This window comes from Varroa jacobsoni, unplaced genomic scaffold, assembly GCF_002532875.2.
Source record: "Varroa jacobsoni isolate VJ856 unplaced genomic scaffold, vjacob_1.0 scaffold_345, whole genome shotgun sequence".
In the NCBI taxonomy this organism is placed as follows: Eukaryota; Metazoa; Arthropoda; class Arachnida; order Mesostigmata; family Varroidae; genus Varroa; species Varroa jacobsoni.
In genome coordinates, this window is record NW_019213247.1 from 210,575 (window position 1) to 229,740 (window position 19,166).

Here is a 19,166-nt window from a genome sequence, read left to right on the forward strand (position 1 = left end):
CTCGCTTACAAAAGAAGATCAAATTCCAGTCTTTTGGATAAGGCGCCAAGATGAACACTGTTCATCCACTAGTCGCGTATGTAGACTTAATCAAAAGTTTTAAGCAGACTAAAAAGGCTTCATCAAAAACAGCAAATTTCGTATTCTCAATAAAGGTAGGACACCCTTAGTAAGTATACCAATTAGTAAACGCCTTAAAAAGTTAAAGTTCCTTTTAGAAATATGAAAAAAGACACTGTCATAATAGGAAAGCTTTATTCATATTTCTCATCAATTTTATATCGATTTAGATTAGTTTACATTGGGCTCGATACGTAACTATTACACTTGCTTTATAGACATAAATAATATTGATGTAACTAAGTAAATATACAAAATTATATGCTCAATAAAGTGTAGTCCATTCTTTCAATGTACGTACAACTAGAACTAATATTCTTCGGTTTACCGAAGTAATATTTCGTTCGACAAGATAAGCCTTTGACGCGAAATTCGAGAGCAACGTAGTCTTTATTACTGTTGAGGAAGTCGACAAAGGCAGGTCCGCTCTAGCAAATTATACCTAGGTTTCAACTCGATGAGATTTTGTCTGACATTGAATCTACTATCACCATTATAGGTACCTACAATTTTTTCTATAAATATGAGGAACGTAGTAGCCAGTCAATATTTCTGTGAAGTTAAGGCTTCTTCCGCACTAAATAATTCACTAATGTTGAATAAAGAATGGTTCCATTAAGCGCGTATAATTAGCAGCGCGTTACTAGCAGTATATTGTGCCCTCGTTATAAATACCAATATCATCGCTTAAACCAGAACAGTTACCGCTAGAATCATGCTGAGTGGAATTTGGTACGTTCTTCCAAAACACATGTCCGCTAAGGACGTGCTTTCGCCTCTGGTAATAAACCGAGACGTCCAACTCAGGAATGACGGCGTTGCTCTCTTCTTCTTCGGCCGTTTCCTGGACTAGTCGACGAGCTTCTTCGCATATTTGCTCTGCTGGAGTCACCACAGCAAATGGTACGAAGTCTGTGACATCAAAATTTAAACGAAGATCGCCCACCCCATGGCAGCCTGGCATCACCCCTATATCGCTATTGGACATATCGATACTTTCCGGTACGTACGTGCCGAGAAGCATTTGCCTTTCTGTCTTCTGCTGTAACGCTTCATCTAACGTTGTCATCTTAAACGCTTTCAGTTCAACAGGAGGATTTAGCTCCCCTTTTCCTTCAAATAATCTGTACACCTCAAGAATCTTTCCCCGTTTTTCAGGGGAAATTGGTGGATCGGCGCGATCAAGAACGAGCTTTAGTATCGACTTCGTCGACGTAGAGCAAACGAGGCCAGCAGGACAGATCAGCTGTGCAGTGTTGAGGAACGAAGCCATAAAATCACCGTTAAAAACAGCGATCTCAGAGAGAAGGAACTGCAGCCACAGCAATACGAGACGCATCTGCGGATTAATAGCCTGACCCGACATAATCACCTTAGGCAACTTATAGTGTCCCAGAATTTCGATAAATAACAGCGTCACTCGATCCTGTAATAGATGGAAAATTGGTAACCAAGTTCGTCGCATAGCCAAAGGAACCGCGGTCATCTTCAGCTGTTCGGCGTCTTCCTCTTTGGTCGTGACGAGCAGTTCTGCTTCCGCGATATGTTTGACAAAAGCCGCGGCGTCAGTAGTTATAGCAGTCCGTAGCTGATCGAGCAGAGAATGAATATGCTTGTCGTCAGTTCCCCGTCCGCACGTCATAGCCAGCTCAAGATACTCTTTCAAAACATCCTTAAAGTTTAAGGTTTCTTCGGAGCTTTTCGAACGGGTAGTAACAATTGGCTCGTCACGCTTCCAATATGTTTCCACTAACCACTGGATTAGTATGTTAGATACCTGTCGTAGAAGAGACAAAGAACCTGTAAAAAGCCAAAGAAGACCTCATTATTTGTAGGAATATTAGATTCTAATTCTTGCTCATTAATACCACCATAATTCGTCATTAAATAAAGTAAACATTCTTTATTCACTGTCGAAAACAAAAAGGAGCCATGTAGTTAGGATCACTAAAAATAGTGCTGCGTTACATGTATCATTTCTTTCATACAAGATTACATTTAGTATCGATAATAAGTAAGAATATACTTACTGCGAAAATGATGTGTGCAGTCGTTACGTACGTCAATTATCCAAATAGGAATGTCTAGCTTCTCAGCTAATTGCTTGTTACTTAGATACTCAGTTTGATTGGCATGACTGTGTTGCCGACGCTCAAGAAACAACTGTACAAATTTGTTGATCGCCCCGCTAAACGTTTCAACGAGTTGTCCATTCTCAATTGGCGTCGAGCATCTAGCATCAAGAACAAAGGCTCGAATGAGATGTTCGGTGGCTTCAACATATGGCGGACAACGTTTAACGTCGCAGCGAAGGATCCACACAATTAACGAGGCCTGGGCTTTTTCTAAATTTTCGGGCTTCAAACTTAAGATCTAAAATAAGAAAACAAAAAAACCTTTATTATAATGGGCATTCTTGGTAATGGAAAAACGAATAGTGCTTTCTTAATGTACGCTGCAATTCTTTCGACATGCATGCTATGAGCCTAATTCTATTTGAAAGTTAAAGTATCCTGTAAACGTCTAGATTTATTCTTGGAGTAATAATCAGGAATCTAAATTATGAAATACTTAACTTTCTTTAATTATATATGGCTAAAATAAGTTTTTACACATTATAATGCTTGCCATACGTAACACTCGGTATCATCCTGCGCAACATATATAAAATATCTCATCGAATAACATTTTCGTTACCTGATCTCGAACCGTAAACCATTCCCGCGCTGAGCTCCAAGGTACCACATGATTGCCGTGCACTAACATCACGTTTTATTCACGTTTAACACACCAGTGGAAACCGCCCTTTGACAAATGAATATACGAAAAATACCTATGAGTAACACCGTAATCGTCTTTTGATCAAATAGATCAATATTGGCGAGAACTTTTGACTACTCCAGCGTTTAGTTTATTCCTCTTCCAGACACACCAGCGTTGTTTAGTGTGCCAATAGTTTTTCGACTCTATCGCCGACCCAGAATGAAAGCAGACGACTACGAAAATAAATAACAACATACGCGCAAAGGAAGGTGTATTGTGATCTTTCACTAGTGTAAATGTAGTTAATAGAGAACGACCACGCAATGAAATGAAGCACCTATATATGAACATAGAGATATAAGAGATATGGATTAAAAAAACGGTTTACTGCTATCGCTGACCGATACCTTTTGCAACGTGTTCAAGCAGGCTCGCCTGCTTGAACACGTTGCAAAAGCAAGTAAAAGATTATTTTTTAATAGGAATCAATCGGTGTCACGGTTTAATCCATTCATGCCGTAACTTTCGACCAGATGGTAAAAGCAGAAAACTTACGACACAAATTCGATCTTTTATTATATGTTGGCATTTCAGTGTCTGCCTGTGAATGTTTGTACTCATGTAGGTTTCGACGATGGCAACTACCAGTGAATCTGAATTTTGTTCGATGCTCCAAAAGAAGGTATTTTTTATTTATAGCATGTGTTTGTCGAATGGGATGTCACGGTATCGATTATCATGGGCATCCAGACATTTAACGAAAAAACAGACAGTATTTTTGATTACTCCAGCTTGACGATAACAGACGGCCGGCGCCATGTGCCTTTGTCATCCTTAAAGACTTGCAAAAAAATCCGGTTTATTCTACTAACTCTCATATAGTATTTTTCCTCATGGAGCCTCTTAACGAGATGTTATCGTAAAATTTTTAGATCACATTTTTAAATGAATTATAAATCGTAAAATCGTAAAAAATACGCTGTGTGAGCATATGCTTCAGTAGAAGCGAACTGACGTAATACATTATTCTGTAGGAGTAATAGAAATTTGGAATTTTCTTTCTTATTACTTTATTCTTAAATAATAAGGTGAACCGGGTGATTTGTATACATGTAAAGGTACCGGATTCAGGAGGTTGCTAGCAACAACGAATTCCATGTATGAATTATTCGTAATCAAGTTAATAAATTACTCATAATCAGGCTAATGGTTACGGTGCAGACAGACGCGAATTACAAATTGACCGTCTTTGTTTATTGGGGGTGGAGGGTAGATAAAAAGTTCATAGATTTAATTCTTACCAAGACCGACCTAGGTAAATCAAAACAAACATATATGTGCATATATTTAGCGTTTCATATGAATTTGACTTAATAAATAAAGCAATAAGAATCCTAGTTTCCGCTACTTGGGCAGCGTAACGTTTTAATAAATTTTATCAGTTCTCCGGCATTGTAGACTCAGCGTGATTTAGATTACATAAATATGCTTAACGTAAAAAGAGGCTGTATTGCGAAATAAACTGCTTTCATTAGCAAACGTTTTGTTGCTGTAGATCGTAGATAGCTCTATGTTTTGAGCTTTAAATGCGATATTGCCGCTAGGCATTCCATCAGACATAGGGTTGGCTGACTTTCGGTATGAATAATGCAGTGATACTGGACGTCAAGTTTGAAATATAAAAACTTGAAGAATTTAGGTAAACTGTGCACAGCTTTCAAGTGGTGGCGTGTTGGTCAGTAAAAGAGAACTTTTAGACATTCCTTTACTGAAGCCAGCCTGGCTATAATAAATATTCACCTTCTAAATGTCTGCTGAGTTGAATAACAGCTGAGTATGATAATAATAAATGTAGTAATCTACTGCGTCGTTGCCCATTAAGGTATGTTCAGCTACATGGTACAGGAATCGAACAATCAAAATTAGCATTTTTGCAGCCGGTAGCCCAAATATTAGCTGAAAAAGAAAACCGTATTTATTATTATTATTATTAGTATTATTATTATTAAAATAAATAATTATGTTAATAAACATTAACTTATAATTCTAAAAATAATAAAGTTGTTTGATTAAGAAGAGGTAAAATTGAAGTTGTTCCAGTAACTATTGCTAGAAATGTATGGTTCTCTTTTTTGTATATACTGTATTTTCAGGAACGTGAATTGCAGGAGTTGACTAATGAAGTAGAAGCACTTTCACGAGGAGAGCTTCTAGTCAGCGTACCAGAGGAGGTCGAAAAGCTTCGAACCCAGAATGCCAAACTTCAGTATCGTATCGCAATGTTAAAGAAGGTTCGTTGCTTTCTTCATCGATTTTAATTGAATAAATCCGTGAATACATTGTGTAGGTATTTGGTATGAAGAAAGCTGCTTTTGTTATTCATTCATATATGTCATTCAAGCTATAACTTTGCAATTGTGCTTGCCGAGATAACGACCCGTTAACAAACTTCTATACTATTTTTGTGTAAATTGGCTTGTTGTTCTACACTATTGTGATATAATCGGATCGATCACAGAACGTAGCTGCGGAGGAATCCATGGTGAGAGAAGCCAGAGTATCATGCGCTCAAAGTCCGCTCGCCCTGCTTCAGGACATCTTCAGGCAGGTGAGCACGATGTTTATATTAATTATAAGATATGACTGCTACAAAAAAAACAAAAACAACGGTAATGAAATTATTCAGCTTTGAATTTTAAACTAATTACAAAAAAGGGTATTGAAGCATTTTGTTTGATTTTAGCTATTTTGGGAGGTAAATTGAATTATTGCATCATAGTTGAGTTTGAATTGCTGTTTTATCGATTCATATGATAGGCTTCCTGGTTAACTCGAAATTTTTCGCTTTTTGCTTTCTTTGACCTTTAGGCAATTAGCATTGCGTTCCCAGAGGCTTTGAATGATGGAGGTGTCCAAGTTTCATTGACTGTATCGACGAACGAAAATTTCGGTGACTATCAGTGTAGTGCATCAATGCCTTTGAGTCAGTACTACAAACGAGTTGGACAGGTGAGTGTGGGTACTATTTGATTTATAGATTCTAATAGTAAGCGATTGGTTATCTATTATTTTTTCTATCATTGAATGTTATATCATTTTTTTGAAACAAGGTATTAATGGAATGCTTAATTCGAGCAGCCTGTGTTAAATCTGTTCATAACAATGGTCACTTAAAAACGCCATAAATTAACATATCAGTTATGCCGCATGAAACAATTTTTTTCTTGTTTCAGAAATTATCTCCTCAAGAGATTGCTAGACGCATTCTTGAATATCTCCCGCCAAATGATATCATTGCGGAAACTTCTATTGCTGGACCAGGTTAGTGAAACATACTAATATTTCGTAGATGTCTTACGTGTAGAGACTTTCCTGCGGTAATTCGTTCAGATGTTTCAGTTTTTATCAGTCGCTAAATGCGGACTAACGAGCTTTATGAATTAGACGTGATGTAATTGAACCTTATTTTAAAATAAATGTTTTCTTTACTCGTCCACAGGCTTTATTAATATCACGCTGAACCAGTCTTTCGTGACCTCACAGCTTATCCAACTCCTTCAAAAGGGCGTTCGCGCACCCTTTGTGGCACGCAAAAAACGGGTGGTTGTGGATTTCTCGTCACCAAATATCGCAAAGCAGATGCACGTCGGGCATTTGCGGTTAGCTCTTTTCGTTATCACTGGGAACGAAAGATAGCCGAGTTGTATTTGCAAAATGTCGTTCTGTGTTTTTATTATTCCTTCATTTCTCAAATCCGCTTCATGCTTCTACTAGCTCGGTTGAGCAGCCTTCTTAATTTATTAATAGCTGTTCACATCACTGTACAATATCAACAGGTCAACGATAATAGGAGAGTCTATATGTCGTTTGCTGGAATTTGTTGGCCATGATGTGCTTCGGTTGAACCATATTGGAGATTGGGGAACCCAATTTGGCATGCTTATTGCACACCTCATGGACAAGTTTCCCGATTACAATAAAAACGTTCCTCCAATCCACGATTTGCAGGTATGTCTCAATATGAAATAGTTTTACATTTTTTAGGTTTATGTGAAGCTGTATTTTATTTGCACCACTCGTTCATTCAATAAAATCAATTTGGCCTTGTTGCCGGGTGCTCACCTATTCGCATCCCAGCCTATATGCAAATATATAGTATATGATTAATTCAGGAGATTGAATGTGCCGATTATCTTCCCGTTTAACTACTTTTAGCCTGCATTTTCATTTACAACAGCATTGGCTAAAGCTAACTAATCCAGTTCTCCGTTTGTGTTTTTATGCAGGAATTCTACAAAGAGTCGAAGATCCGTTTCGATAACGATGAAGAATTTAAAAAGAGGGCTTACCAGTCTGTTGTGCTATTGCAATCCAAAGACACGGATATGATAAAGGCATGGGAGCTAATTTGCGATGTAAGCCGAAAAGAATTGGAAAAGATTTACCGTAAACTGGATGTAAATCTGATAGAACGAGGCGAAAGCTTTTACCACGATTTTATGAATGAGGTGATCGCTGACCTTGAGAAGCGTAACCTTCTGATCGAAGATGATGGCAGAAAACTTCTCTTTCCGACAAATAAACAACTAATTCCCCTAACTATGGTCAAAAGTGACGGCGGGTACACATATGACACCTCAGACATGGCTTGTATCAAACATCGTATAGAGGTACGTATACCAAAATTTAGACCGATTCATCTTTTTAGTTTAGAAAAAATAGGCTTACTCTTGGGGAAAGTAGGTTTATGGTTGACAAAAGGTTAAAAAAACATATAAGCTAAAGTTTGCTTTTGCTTAAATTGTAATTTGCTCTGAAAAGAAACAATAAGTGAATAATGTTTACTAAAATGTGTTTAGTGTTTCACACTTATAATGCCACAGCACAGATTGTTGTCACTCTGACGTCTGAATGTTAATGTGCAGCCGTGAAGGCGAAACTAATAGTTGCAGTATCTAAATCATATAACTGCATACAGATATCTTAATATAAGAATAACTCGTTACGGTGTAAACGTTCGGTTGCGTCAATTTGCTTACGTCTCGTCAGTTCTTTTATTCCGCCCCATATAACCATATAAACAGCCTAAACATTTTTAAAGTTCTCTCAATTTCCTGTCATAGCTTCTAGGTAGCATTGTGTTGTGAACTATATAGCGCACTATATAGAATACGATAGAAGTTAGGCTTTCTGCATTTAAGGTTAAATTGAGTTTAGAGAATATGACTATTTGAAATTGCTACATATTAAAATGTGAACTATGTTCGAGGAAATCGAAGCATATTTGGCAAATCAGAAAAAAACGGTTAATAATAGCAGCGAATTCTGCGGCGATTCCAAACATTTACAATTGTTAACAATCAGCATTAGTACGCGACTATTACTATTGGTATTGATAAACATTTTTAAATAATCGCTTTCTTGATATTGTTTTGCATATGGATAACTACTAATTAACTTGTATCACGCTTGCAAGCCTATTTGCGTAGCAGACAATTATAAACGATGCCCGTAACAGCTTAATGAGTAATGTATTTGCCTGAGAATATTACGGGCACGTTATGGTTTAGATTCGAACCCTAACGTACACACGATTTTTCGTGTTTCGTACTAGGAACTAGCCATCTGATAGGATGTCTAGCGGCGATACCGGATGTAAAACTCGAAACATACGGACTATTATAAAGAAAAGTTTGGTAACTAATATACGTCTTGCTCTTGTTCGTTAGGTGGAGAAAGCCGATTGGATCATTTACGTGGTCGATGGCGGCCAGCGTATGCACTTTCAGACCCTATTTGATTGTGCCAAGGTGAGAACAAGGCTCGGATGGCATTTTTAATAAATACATAGATCAGAGTAGTCTCGACTAAAATAAACGTTTGCTATTTTGTCTATTTTTTATAGTTTTTTTTATATCAATACAATAATAATGTTACATTGCGTTTGATAAATAGATACTGTTTGTCAGATACATACAGGATAGCACGGCGAGATTGGAATAATAAGCTAAATATAATAAATCTAGGGATAATTTACTTGCTAATGATGCTGCGTTGACAACAAAAATGCTATAGGCGTTCGCAGAAAAGGGTAGACTTAATTAATTTTCAATAGAATAAAACTAAATATCGCTAATATATTGTAGTCAAGCAGAATGATAAGAACAATTTAATTTTCAGCTTGTGGGGTACGCGCCCAACCACGTCCGGCTAGACCATGTGGCATTTGGCTTGGTACTTGGTGAGGATCGTAAGAAGTTTAAAACGCGCTCTGGAGACACCGTCAAGCTTAACGACCTGCTTGATGAAGGCTGTGAAAGGTGCGAAGTTGCTAAAACGATTAATATAACACAAATCGTTCATGCATGCAGTAAATCTCGCAGAAACTTATGTTCAAGCTTAAGTTCGGACTTAATAAAACAACATATTGAGGCTAATTCCAATGTGCCTTTCAAATAACCAGGTGTTTTAGCAGAACATAAATTGTCTGAAGAAGTTCTAAATTTGTTTTGTGGTTTTACTATCTGTGTGTCTTTATTCATGATGAACTTCCTTATAGGTGTCTAGAAAAATTGAAGTTAAAAGGTCGCGATAAGGAATTGACTCCGGAAGAGTTAAAGAAAGCTCAGGAAGCCGTGGCATTTGGTTGCATCAAATTCGCCGATCTCACAAATTCTAGGCAAAACGATTATGTATTCTCATTTGATCGGGTTCGTATGTTATTTTGTGAGCATTTAGTCGCTTAAGCCTAATACGACGAAGTTGTTGATGGTGACTAAATTAAGGTATACTCTGCTGGATATTCATGTTTCAAATTCTCATCGGAAAGAAATACTCGATATAAAGCCTGAAATAATTACATTTAAAATAACTTGACGCATCAATTAAAATCAACAATCCTTTGCAGATGTTAGACGACCGAGGCAAGACAGCAGCGTACTTACTTTATTCATTAACCCGAATTCGCTCAATTGCGCGAACTGCCGGTGTGAACACAACTGCGCTACGAGAGACAGCCGACAAACACGTTCTTCTTGAACATCCCAAAGAGATTAAACTATCAAAACACCTCTTGAGGTTACACAAACACTTATATATATATATATGTATACTTTACAGGCTTGGAAGCTTCGAAATACTCTTCTATTAGTTTAGCCTTAGGCGTCCTAGGTACTTGACATTATGACCGGATCTGGCAATTTTTTCTTATATCATTTTAAGTTATTGTCCTTTTGCTTTGTAACTCTTAATTCGTTTAAATCAGTGATTGTAGTGCATTGAACTCATATTTGTGAGACTTCGAGTTCTCTTGCAATTTTGTTTAAATGTGTCTACAGCGGTTTACAATATTATTATTATTTACGGTGAAACTGGCGATGCGTATCAAATATTCAGTATTTTGAAGGTATTTATCTTATTAGTATATTATATATTGTTCTCTAATATGTTGCACGTTGCAGGTTCCCCGAGATTATCTCCGCAATGCTCGAAGAGTTGTACATTCATCCGTTGTGTGACTATTTATTTGATCTAAGCTCAATCTTCTCCGAGTTCTACGACAATTGTTACTGCATCGAGAAAGATAAAGTAAACGGTACGATTAAGAAGATCAATATGGGTCGCTTGGCACTGTGTGAGGCGACTGCACAGGTTATGGAAAAAGGATTCGGTATTCTTGGTATCCGAACCGTTGACCGCATGTGAATCATTAGCATCTTTTAACATATGTCGTGGTTCTAAAGCTGGCGAAAGTAAAGCAAGTGGCTATTAGCCCACTGCTCGACCCCCCCCCTCCCACCCTTAGTACTATGGTAAAAACTACGGACCGTGCCCTTTTTTTGGACTATGACTGTTGAATAAACAATGCATTTCAAAACAAATGTACTGTTTGTCTTGTTTTCTGCCTATGCGATTCATACGAAGTGCCACAGGCTAGGTTTTAATCAAAGAAATGAGTTATTCCTGCTAATGGCAATGATAATTTTGTGCTTAATCTGGACCGATGACCCATAGAATGTTGCAAAAGAGAGCTTACGATCCTGAAGAGAAGTAGGTTGGATGTATATACTGAAGAAAAATCCTTGTCATCACTCACGTAGCTTTGTTAGAGATTATCCCTTCTGCTGGATTAGCTCAAAAAAGATGTTCCTAATAATTCACTCTAATAACGCATTTCAAAGCCATCAAGCTTTGCCTGCCTTTTATCTATGCTTAGTATGTCATCAAGTTAATTTTCACTGCTCGATGGGTATTAAGCGTTTATCAGTGTATTAGAGCTAATTTCAATCCTGGCAAAAGATTCCTCTGCTCGAAAAACTATCATGGTTTGAGATGAATGACGGTGCTGACGAAACGGAAAAAAGGTGAACGAAGTTTTGAAGCGACTAAGTGCACAAATCGATAGCTTCAATACATTCTGAACTTTTCCTTTGAGTATCTGGTGAATGCAAGCGTTAAATGGCCATACACCATTACTTACATGGCACGAGCTATGGGGCCGGAATACCACTCTTTTTTTTAACAAAAGGCAGAGCGTAATGTGATATATAAAAATTTCAGATAATTTAGGATGAAGCTTTACTCTAAATCAACAATGATGTCAACATGCGAAATGTGCTTGTCTATTACAGAATCTGCGTTTGTATTACTAAAAACGGGTAAGAGTATGCAGGTGTAGACACATCCGTGAAGTATAAAGATCGTGTACATTTTAACTCATTCAAACTAGTATAACTTATTACTAGTATAATAATATTATAATTCTATTACTAGTAGTGATATTAAAACATATGCTCTTCAAAGAAAAATTTAGTAATCTTTGTATTTGGCTCTCAACGGTAAAAGATCCAAGTTGAATGTCATTTATACATTTTTCGTACAAAGGATATATGCAAGGTGTAACCCATTACCGTTGCACATCGTCCATAGTCTGCGCAGGCAGTGATGTTTTATGGTACTAACAATGAGTAAAGGAACTGGTCAGGCATGCGATGGCCAATACAATACTAAGTCAGTTTAGACCTAAACTTAAAAGATTGGTTATTTTGATCTTGAAAGTAATGCTGATATTAGCTAGATGCGAGTTGGGGATGTGATTTTGAACTATGCAAGAGTCCAAACCCGACCCTTATCAATAACTAAGCCTAAAACCACACGATAAAATTTGTTCGGATTGAATGCTTTATATGGCCCTTTTCAGCTAAAGTTGTCAGCATGTTAAGCTTACTCATCAGTGAAATATGCCTTTTATTCTAAATACGTTGTAAGCAAGATATTTTCATTATTTCTTTGCTTAAAAAAGTGATTAATATTAGAAATTCACATCCGTTCCTAAAGTAGGTTAATCTCGTCGTTAATTAAAGAGCATTTAATTAGGTGCTACTGGCCATAACTAAATATATAAATGTGACTAAAGGTGCACGTGAGCGATCATGTAATTAGATTATCCTCAAAGGCTAATAAACCAAAAAAGATCGATTATCTTTAGGAAAGCAGATAAAAAGCGGCATGAAACCGTTTCGCAGACTAAAATAACAGGCTTAGGAATCATGTTGACTTAACTGTGTTGACTGCTTACTGCGATGGTGACTAATCGCGATTGTATGCAAAGGTTATTTTCCAGCAAGTGTCCTATTCAAGCGATATAAATCAGGTAACATCAACTAAGAACAGCTTGTCCACGAAGAGGCATAAAACCTACGATGAGTAATAAACACAACGTGGATCAATCACGAAAGGTTTATATATGTGCGTGTGTGAAATGCCGCGAGCATCAACGCTGTGGTTTAGATAGCTGAGTTTCTGGTTGAAAAATAACTGCGGGGTCGCCGTTTAAGGTCCAAACAATAATATATAATTTCTACAAAATTTGTGTGGATAGAAAAAAATCTAATCCACGCTGAGTTTACGAGTGTATAGAAGTGCTAATAATTCTGCACATCGATGTAATTTTTATAGCGTTTGAAAACAAGGTATTTACTTTCAAACCGAAATGCTAGATCGATAAAAAACCCTCTACATGTAGTAACCTTTTACTAGAACTTTTACAAAGGATTCATGCTAAACGCAGCAAGACATGTTGAAGTAATTCCACTTCCGATAGCTAAAGGTGGAGGAGACTTGGGAATTAATCGACTCTTCGCTCTCTGCAACCTCCTGTTGGGCGACACCGGCCGGCATTTACAATCGCTATTGTGTTTTGAGTGCGCGACTTTGTTCCGCAAGCGATTTTCTCGCAATCCATGTATTAGATTTGCTTTTGTGGCAGTCGATTTCTTTTGTGAACAAATATATCTATTTTTCCCAGTCAGTCATTGTTAGCACCCTTCTATATCCGCATCTGAATTTATTGTTTAACTTTATCGGTAAAAGGTATATGAATGAGAATATATATATATAAAATCAAGTGGTAAGATTAAATGATAGCCAATTTTTTTTGGTGTCTTTTACAGTCATCGTCCATATTTTTTTGGCGTTTAGTTATACCCAACAAAACAAAAGGGAAAAGTGTTTTTGCGCACTGTTAGGAATATAATCACTTAAAATATTATAGGTTCAGACGGATTCAACATGTAACCTGTGCTTCCTTATGATTATGAAGTGTGGCTTGTTCTTGTGCTTGCAGATTGTCGATCTTGAATGCCTTTCTCTTATCGCCGTCTTGTGCAGTGTGTATTTAACTGCTTGGTATTAGACGGCGTGTATTAGGCTACAGTAAGCTGGGGCTAGTCTATCGTTCGTTGGCGTTGAAATGCGTCAGCCAGTAAACTTGTTGTAGTAGACATTGTTGCTCAATCAGTAGGTCAGCTGGCGGCGAATGCTAGCGAATTGGTTGGTAAGCCACAATGATAGCAAAGGCAAGAACGGCAGGTCAAAATTAGAAAAGTATTGGCACGGGCCGTGGTAAGCTTCGACCGGTCTAGGCATTGCTCGAAAATGTTCGATTGCTACTTTCATTATTGTTGTGTTTCTCATTTTTCACGACAGTTATGAACAAGATTACTTGGTGGAATCCTCTGCGTTTGGCGTCAGTATAACAAAGGAGCTCAGGAACTGGCAACCGCTGCTGTCCATCCAGGACACGTTGCCAATTGCTGATTCCTTGCAAAGTGAATTTTGCTGCCGTACCGCTTGTAATTTTCTAGTAGCGCCTGAAACAGGCGCAGCTTTTTCACTTTTAGCTATACAATCGCTCCTTATTCACTAGCTGTCAGAATTCGGGGCGCAAGCGCACAACCGTAAACGGGAAGGAGAACGTAAAATCTTGAGTCTGCGTGTACTGTAAGTGAGCAGATTTTGGAAAAAGTGCGTACGCTTCACTGTCATCACAGTCAAGGTAGTAGCATGTAGAGCACATCTGTACAATATCACTGTCCAATTTTGTGTACAAACATATCAAATTAGAATGGGAGTCATTGTCATCAGGAGAAGCATTGCATGCCTAGTTGAAGACTACTAATTCTAGTCTTTAAAGTCTAATGACTTTGATAAGTGAAGACCCAGTGACTGGATGTATCTATTTCAGCAACGCCATTCAGTTATCTAAAGGGCTAATATTTCTAGTTGACAAAAATGACCTCTTCCGCCGACTCGGAGCAGGGGAAACGCACTGTCGAAGTAAAGTCGAAAGGATTTCTCACCAAAAACCTCGCTTTCTTTAGAATGGTTTGTGTTTCATTGATTTTTTTTTACTACAATGCAATATAACGTTTATTCCAACATCAGTTATAATAAAGTCGAATGTTGTGGACAGTCAATATCCACCAATATCTATTTCATTGATTATTGTCAGTGCATTTGCTCAAGATGGCCCATGAAGCAGCAACGGGGTTAAGACTCAGAATCGTTTCGATGACGACTAAATAAGATGCTTGAATAAGCCATTTGTAATGGCTGAGCTTTCTGTTGTTTAGCCGACATGAACGTAGATATGTGGTGATTACTTGCACTCATTTACCATTACTTTTCTGGCCTGGGCCCTAAAGAACGCATAAATCGAATTTCAATGAATTTTATGTACATATCATTGTTGTTTGTTCTGTAGGGGGATCGCGCGCTTTATTTGAGTGCCGTATGATAGAGATAGCACGAAGCGTAGGAAAACGCGATAGTTTGGTTAAAATGCAAATCAAAGCAACTGCGTGCCCATTGTTTGTCGCGAATATCGTATAGGATATTAAGAAAACGTAAAAGCTGCATGTAAAGCAGCATAACGAAAACGAATTAGGTACACAAGTTATTATTAATTACGTGCTTCTGTGTGAAATAGGATCGCAGTTGTTGGCCCGAAAGAACTGCGATTTAAATTCTTTTGCCTTACGGTGACGTTTTCCCATGTTGCATACGGTCATGTTGTATAGTCTAATGCGCTCGAACGACCAATAGGTTTTTATAGTTAGCACTTTTCGAGTTGACAAAACCTTAGATGTTTTGAAAGACACGTCATCGAACTATAAGTTGGCAATTTCGTTCACAATAGGACACTTAAGCGTTTACCTCACACTATAACTTGCTACGAGTAGTTAGGCTCAATGACGAAAACTGGTCACAGATGCGTTAAAAATATAAACTGTTATTGGTTTAGTATTTTCAAGCTTTTTTGACGTAAGTGTTTTTTTTCGTTTTGGAAATCCTGCAGCAGTACTCAATATAAACGTGGCTTGAGGTTATGCATTTTGAATCTTGAGCGAGTCATGAGGATAAATCGTCACTGTTTATCGTTTATCCATGTGCACTGCTGCTAATATTGGAGAGTTTTGGGCTGGCCTGATAACATGAAGGTTTGCGCATAGAGCACGGGTGCTTTGTCGTGGGTGTTATACTCTATGCTCATTAATGATGAATTCAGAAAGATTTCTATTTAATAGTGCTTAAAATTCGCAAACCTGCTTACAATTAGTGTGAACAGAGATGATAAAAATTTCAGCAGTTTTGAGGAATGAAGCTAACATAAAAATGCTAGCTAATTTATCGTTTACCGAATTTCGCTCGCAACTCTAAGAGCATCAATCCCAACATGACGTCTAGAATAATGGCAGTGATACAGGACGCGACTACAACATTCTTAATTGATGTCCAACAATTATAGTAATGCTGTTTTTCAACGTCGGTTGTCATTCTTTTCATTGTAAAAGTTTAATCCTGTGGCAAAATTTTGGACTTGTTTTAGAAATTGGGCGGTAAATGTACATAAAACAAGAAGGCACTTAAGTCTATGAAGTCTGTCTTTTGTCTTGCCTTTCCGTCGCTAGCTTTTAAAAAGAAAAACATTTTCGTGAAGTCATTCACCTTACTGCGTACGTTACCATATTTATCTTCAATTATACTCTTTCAGTTTTCATGCAAAAATCTGGGTGACGTTCCTTATTGCAAATCTATAATATAATCGAACACACATGTATGTTTTAGAGAATCGTGCAATTGAAAGGAACAGTTTTAGGTCTATACATTTCTACATTCGTATGCTTAAAGTGGCTGAAGCATAATCTACAGTATCCGTGTCAATAGTGTGTTTATGAAAACGTTTAAGTTTATAAGGTCGTATTATGGGACTCTGCAGGTCAGATTATGCTTGGTCTGAACAGAATAATCACGAATTGTTACGGAAGCCAATAAGGAAAATCATAAAAAAGCAAGTTCAAAATGTTTGTATGCGGCCTTCAATTCAGTCCAATTCTTCTCGATTTCAGATGCTTGCGCTAACATCCATGTTAGTAAGTGCTGCTTTGGGAGGAATACTTGTGTGGCATCCATTATCCGATAAATTCCTTGACGATTTTCGAAGTAAGAACTCATGATGGATATTATATATATATATATACATACTTTTCGTATGTAACATATTTATGTACAGTTCGTAACAGCGGAAAAGTTGCAGCTGAAGTACAATCAAAGGCTGCTTTGTAACGTGAGTATAGGAATGTCGAATTGAGTTGTAAGCTCTTACAGCTCAAGTACTCCAACCATAATTTACGAAAGCAAATAACGTCAAACAGCCTAACTATTCCTTGCTTGAGTTAACGACTATTTTTTTAAATGCAAATAGGTTGGATGAAATCTTATCGAAGAAATCGCTTTCGAATAAAGTTATGGCATTACATCAGGATTTAAAGTATTCCTTTTTAAACAGCAAAAGTTTTCTCATAGCTAATTTTGAAAGCGCTATTTCCAAAGTTCAGCGAATTCAACACGAACCTGGTACGAGTCCCTTCTTTTTCTATGGTTATCACTAGGAAACCTACTCATAATTTTACTTCCATATGTCAGATCAAAGCGAATTTCGTCTCGGAGTATTTATATATGAACTTTTATTTTAATTAATCCTACAAGTTAAATGTTAAAGAAAATAATAGTAAATTACCATTCCTAGCGTTCGTTACTTGTACTACATATACATTTTTAGTAAAAGTATCTTAAGCATCATCTTCCATTACCGCCCAAGATAAGTGTCTATATATATTTTTGGAAAGGGGTTGTGGGAGTAGGAAAATGTATTTGCTCAAAGTAGGATAATCGAATGATTTGCTTGCTTGTTCATCGAACTCAGTTGAAATAGCGAATCGGGCATATATTGCTAACTCCAGGCTTTTTTGCATGAATTTCTGTGCTCAGCGAAATGGAAGACAATATTTTGGTTTTACAGCGCAGCTTCACTAGCAGTACTTATCACATCATTCTGCCTCGAGATACTTAGAAAAAGGGTAAGCTCTGTCTCCATTATCATTATTTTCTATATTATATATAGAACTATATTCAGTATTTTAATTGTTTATTGACCCATATTGTAAAAATCCTATAAATATTAACTATTGGTAATATTACCGCATCTACGGAATGCTGCTCAGCCACCATCGTTTTTACGCTGTTGCCTTGTAGTTCTAGGGCTACAGGTTGTCTCTGGATTTTTCTCTATATACTTTGAAAATAAAAACAAGAATGATGATAATATATTTTGATATCTAGTTTAAATTTATACGCAAACTTTGATTCACGTGTTGTAATCTATTGTAAAAACGTCTACTAAATTATTGTGGTGGAATGATCTGCGTCATGTTGGGCAATACAAGTCAAGAGTCACTTGTGGAATTATCATTGCGGATCTGCTAATGGTTATCCTTAGTGTGTACATTGCACATGTCGCGTCTGCTGACTCAGGAATGTTGAGAGGTGATACAAATGATAATGAGGAGCGGCCTAAAGTAAGTCATGGATTGTCCATTCTTTACTCCAATTGTATTTATTTATGTGCTTATACATCTCCGTATTTTAATAAAGGAGAATTTAGAACACCTCTAGAAAATCAAGACTACAGTTGTCATTGAAATACCAAGAGAATACTGTCCAACAAAAAATCAATGACAACCACATCTATGTGTTTTACAAAGTTTGTTTCAATTAATTTCAGGTATTTCTAATCGCTATAAGTTGCTTATTTTCTGGCCTTTTCGTTCTTGAGGTAGGTTTTCTAAGCATACCCTTTCAACAGCAATTATCAATGAAGGAATCTTATTATGATATCTTTGTTCATAAAAATAAGATAACGCGGTGATTTGGCACTACGCATTCTAAGAATTTCCGCACGGGATAACGAAACAGACCGTGCTGCAAGAGCTTATCACTCGCACGAGACAATGCTTATTGGTACTCTTTTTGGGATTAATGCCTTTCGGTAGAATCTTATTTCCTACCCTTCTAGAGGTCATATTAAATATGTTCATATACCAATGTGGATTTGTTTCCGAAGTTTGTAATCTCTAACTAAATTCGGTCACTAATTGCAGAAATGTCAGAAACGTCTCTTAAATTGTTCTAAATTCATAGCAACTTTATCATTAATCAGTATTATTATTTTCTGTCCACATTCTAACTTTCTGTCAACCAAACTACCTAAGACATGGAATATCCGTGAGAAAAAAGTTTAATATTGTTTACAAGCTGATTGCTAATAAAGTGTAACTAGACAAAATTTTATTTTCAAGCAGTTTTTACATGAAAAAGTACTTTCGACTAAAGCACGGATAAAGATTATTCAATTTATTTAGAAATATTTCCGCAACGGGTTGAGCAGTTCAAGATTACGCTTTTTTTATTATTTTTGGAAAAATATTTCATCGATTTCTGTTACTGTTATTTCTGATTCTGTTACTGCTATGTGAGCGTGAGCTTGGCACCTTGTAACGGTTCTTCCTTAACCTTATTCTGACTGTTTGTGCCACATTTCTACCATATACCTGCTAAGGTATATAGTACTTTATAAGAGCAGATTTTCAATACGACCAGAACTA

The 19,166-nt window shown here is 37.0% G+C and overlaps 3 protein-coding genes across 7 annotated transcripts in view; 2 read left to right on the top strand and 1 right to left on the bottom strand.

The window, feature by feature from the left end:
- Positions 1–241: 241 nt before the first annotated feature.
- Positions 242–3,102, bottom strand: LOC111259566 (uncharacterized). Its single transcript, XM_022831699.2, has 3 exons — positions 2,818–3,102; positions 2,151–2,493; positions 242–1,920 (listed from the first exon to the last, which is right to left on the bottom strand). The coding sequence occupies exons 1-3, from the start codon at positions 2,884–2,886 to the stop codon at positions 764–766; spliced, it is 1,569 nt and encodes a 522-aa protein (XP_022687434.1). The 5' UTR covers positions 2,887–3,102; the 3' UTR covers positions 242–763.
- A 299-nt stretch (positions 3,103–3,401) lies between these two features.
- ArgRS (arginine--tRNA ligase-like protein) lies at positions 3,402–10,763 on the top strand. The gene is made up of 13 exons (XM_022831698.2): positions 3,402–3,565; positions 5,037–5,174; positions 5,402–5,491; positions 5,752–5,892; positions 6,117–6,204; positions 6,383–6,542; positions 6,720–6,891; positions 7,170–7,553; positions 8,613–8,693; positions 9,064–9,203; positions 9,443–9,593; positions 9,791–9,960; positions 10,344–10,763. Exons 1-13 carry the CDS (start codon positions 3,518–3,520, stop codon positions 10,585–10,587), a joined length of 2,007 nt encoding a protein of 668 aa, XP_022687433.1. The 5' UTR covers positions 3,402–3,517; the 3' UTR covers positions 10,588–10,763.
- A 2,923-nt stretch (positions 10,764–13,686) lies between these two features.
- LOC111259561 (uncharacterized) overlaps positions 13,687–19,166 on the top strand; it is a 9,033-nt gene continuing 3,553 nt past the window's right edge. The window contains exons 1-6 of one of the 5 annotated variants that reach the window (XM_022831687.2): positions 13,687–14,218; positions 14,408–14,547; positions 16,572–16,665; positions 17,494–17,582; positions 17,949–18,080; positions 18,287–18,337. In XM_022831687.2, the coding sequence (XP_022687422.1) occupies positions 14,455–14,547; positions 16,572–16,665; positions 17,494–17,582; positions 17,949–18,080; positions 18,287–18,337 (459 nt within the window). In that variant the 5' untranslated portion in view covers positions 13,687–14,218; positions 14,408–14,454. The remainder of the gene's footprint in view (positions 14,219–14,407; positions 14,548–16,571; positions 16,666–17,493; positions 17,583–17,948; positions 18,081–18,286; positions 18,338–19,166) is intronic. The other 4 variants (XM_022831688.2, XM_022831689.2, XM_022831690.2 and 1 more) reach the window with 4 other exon arrangements.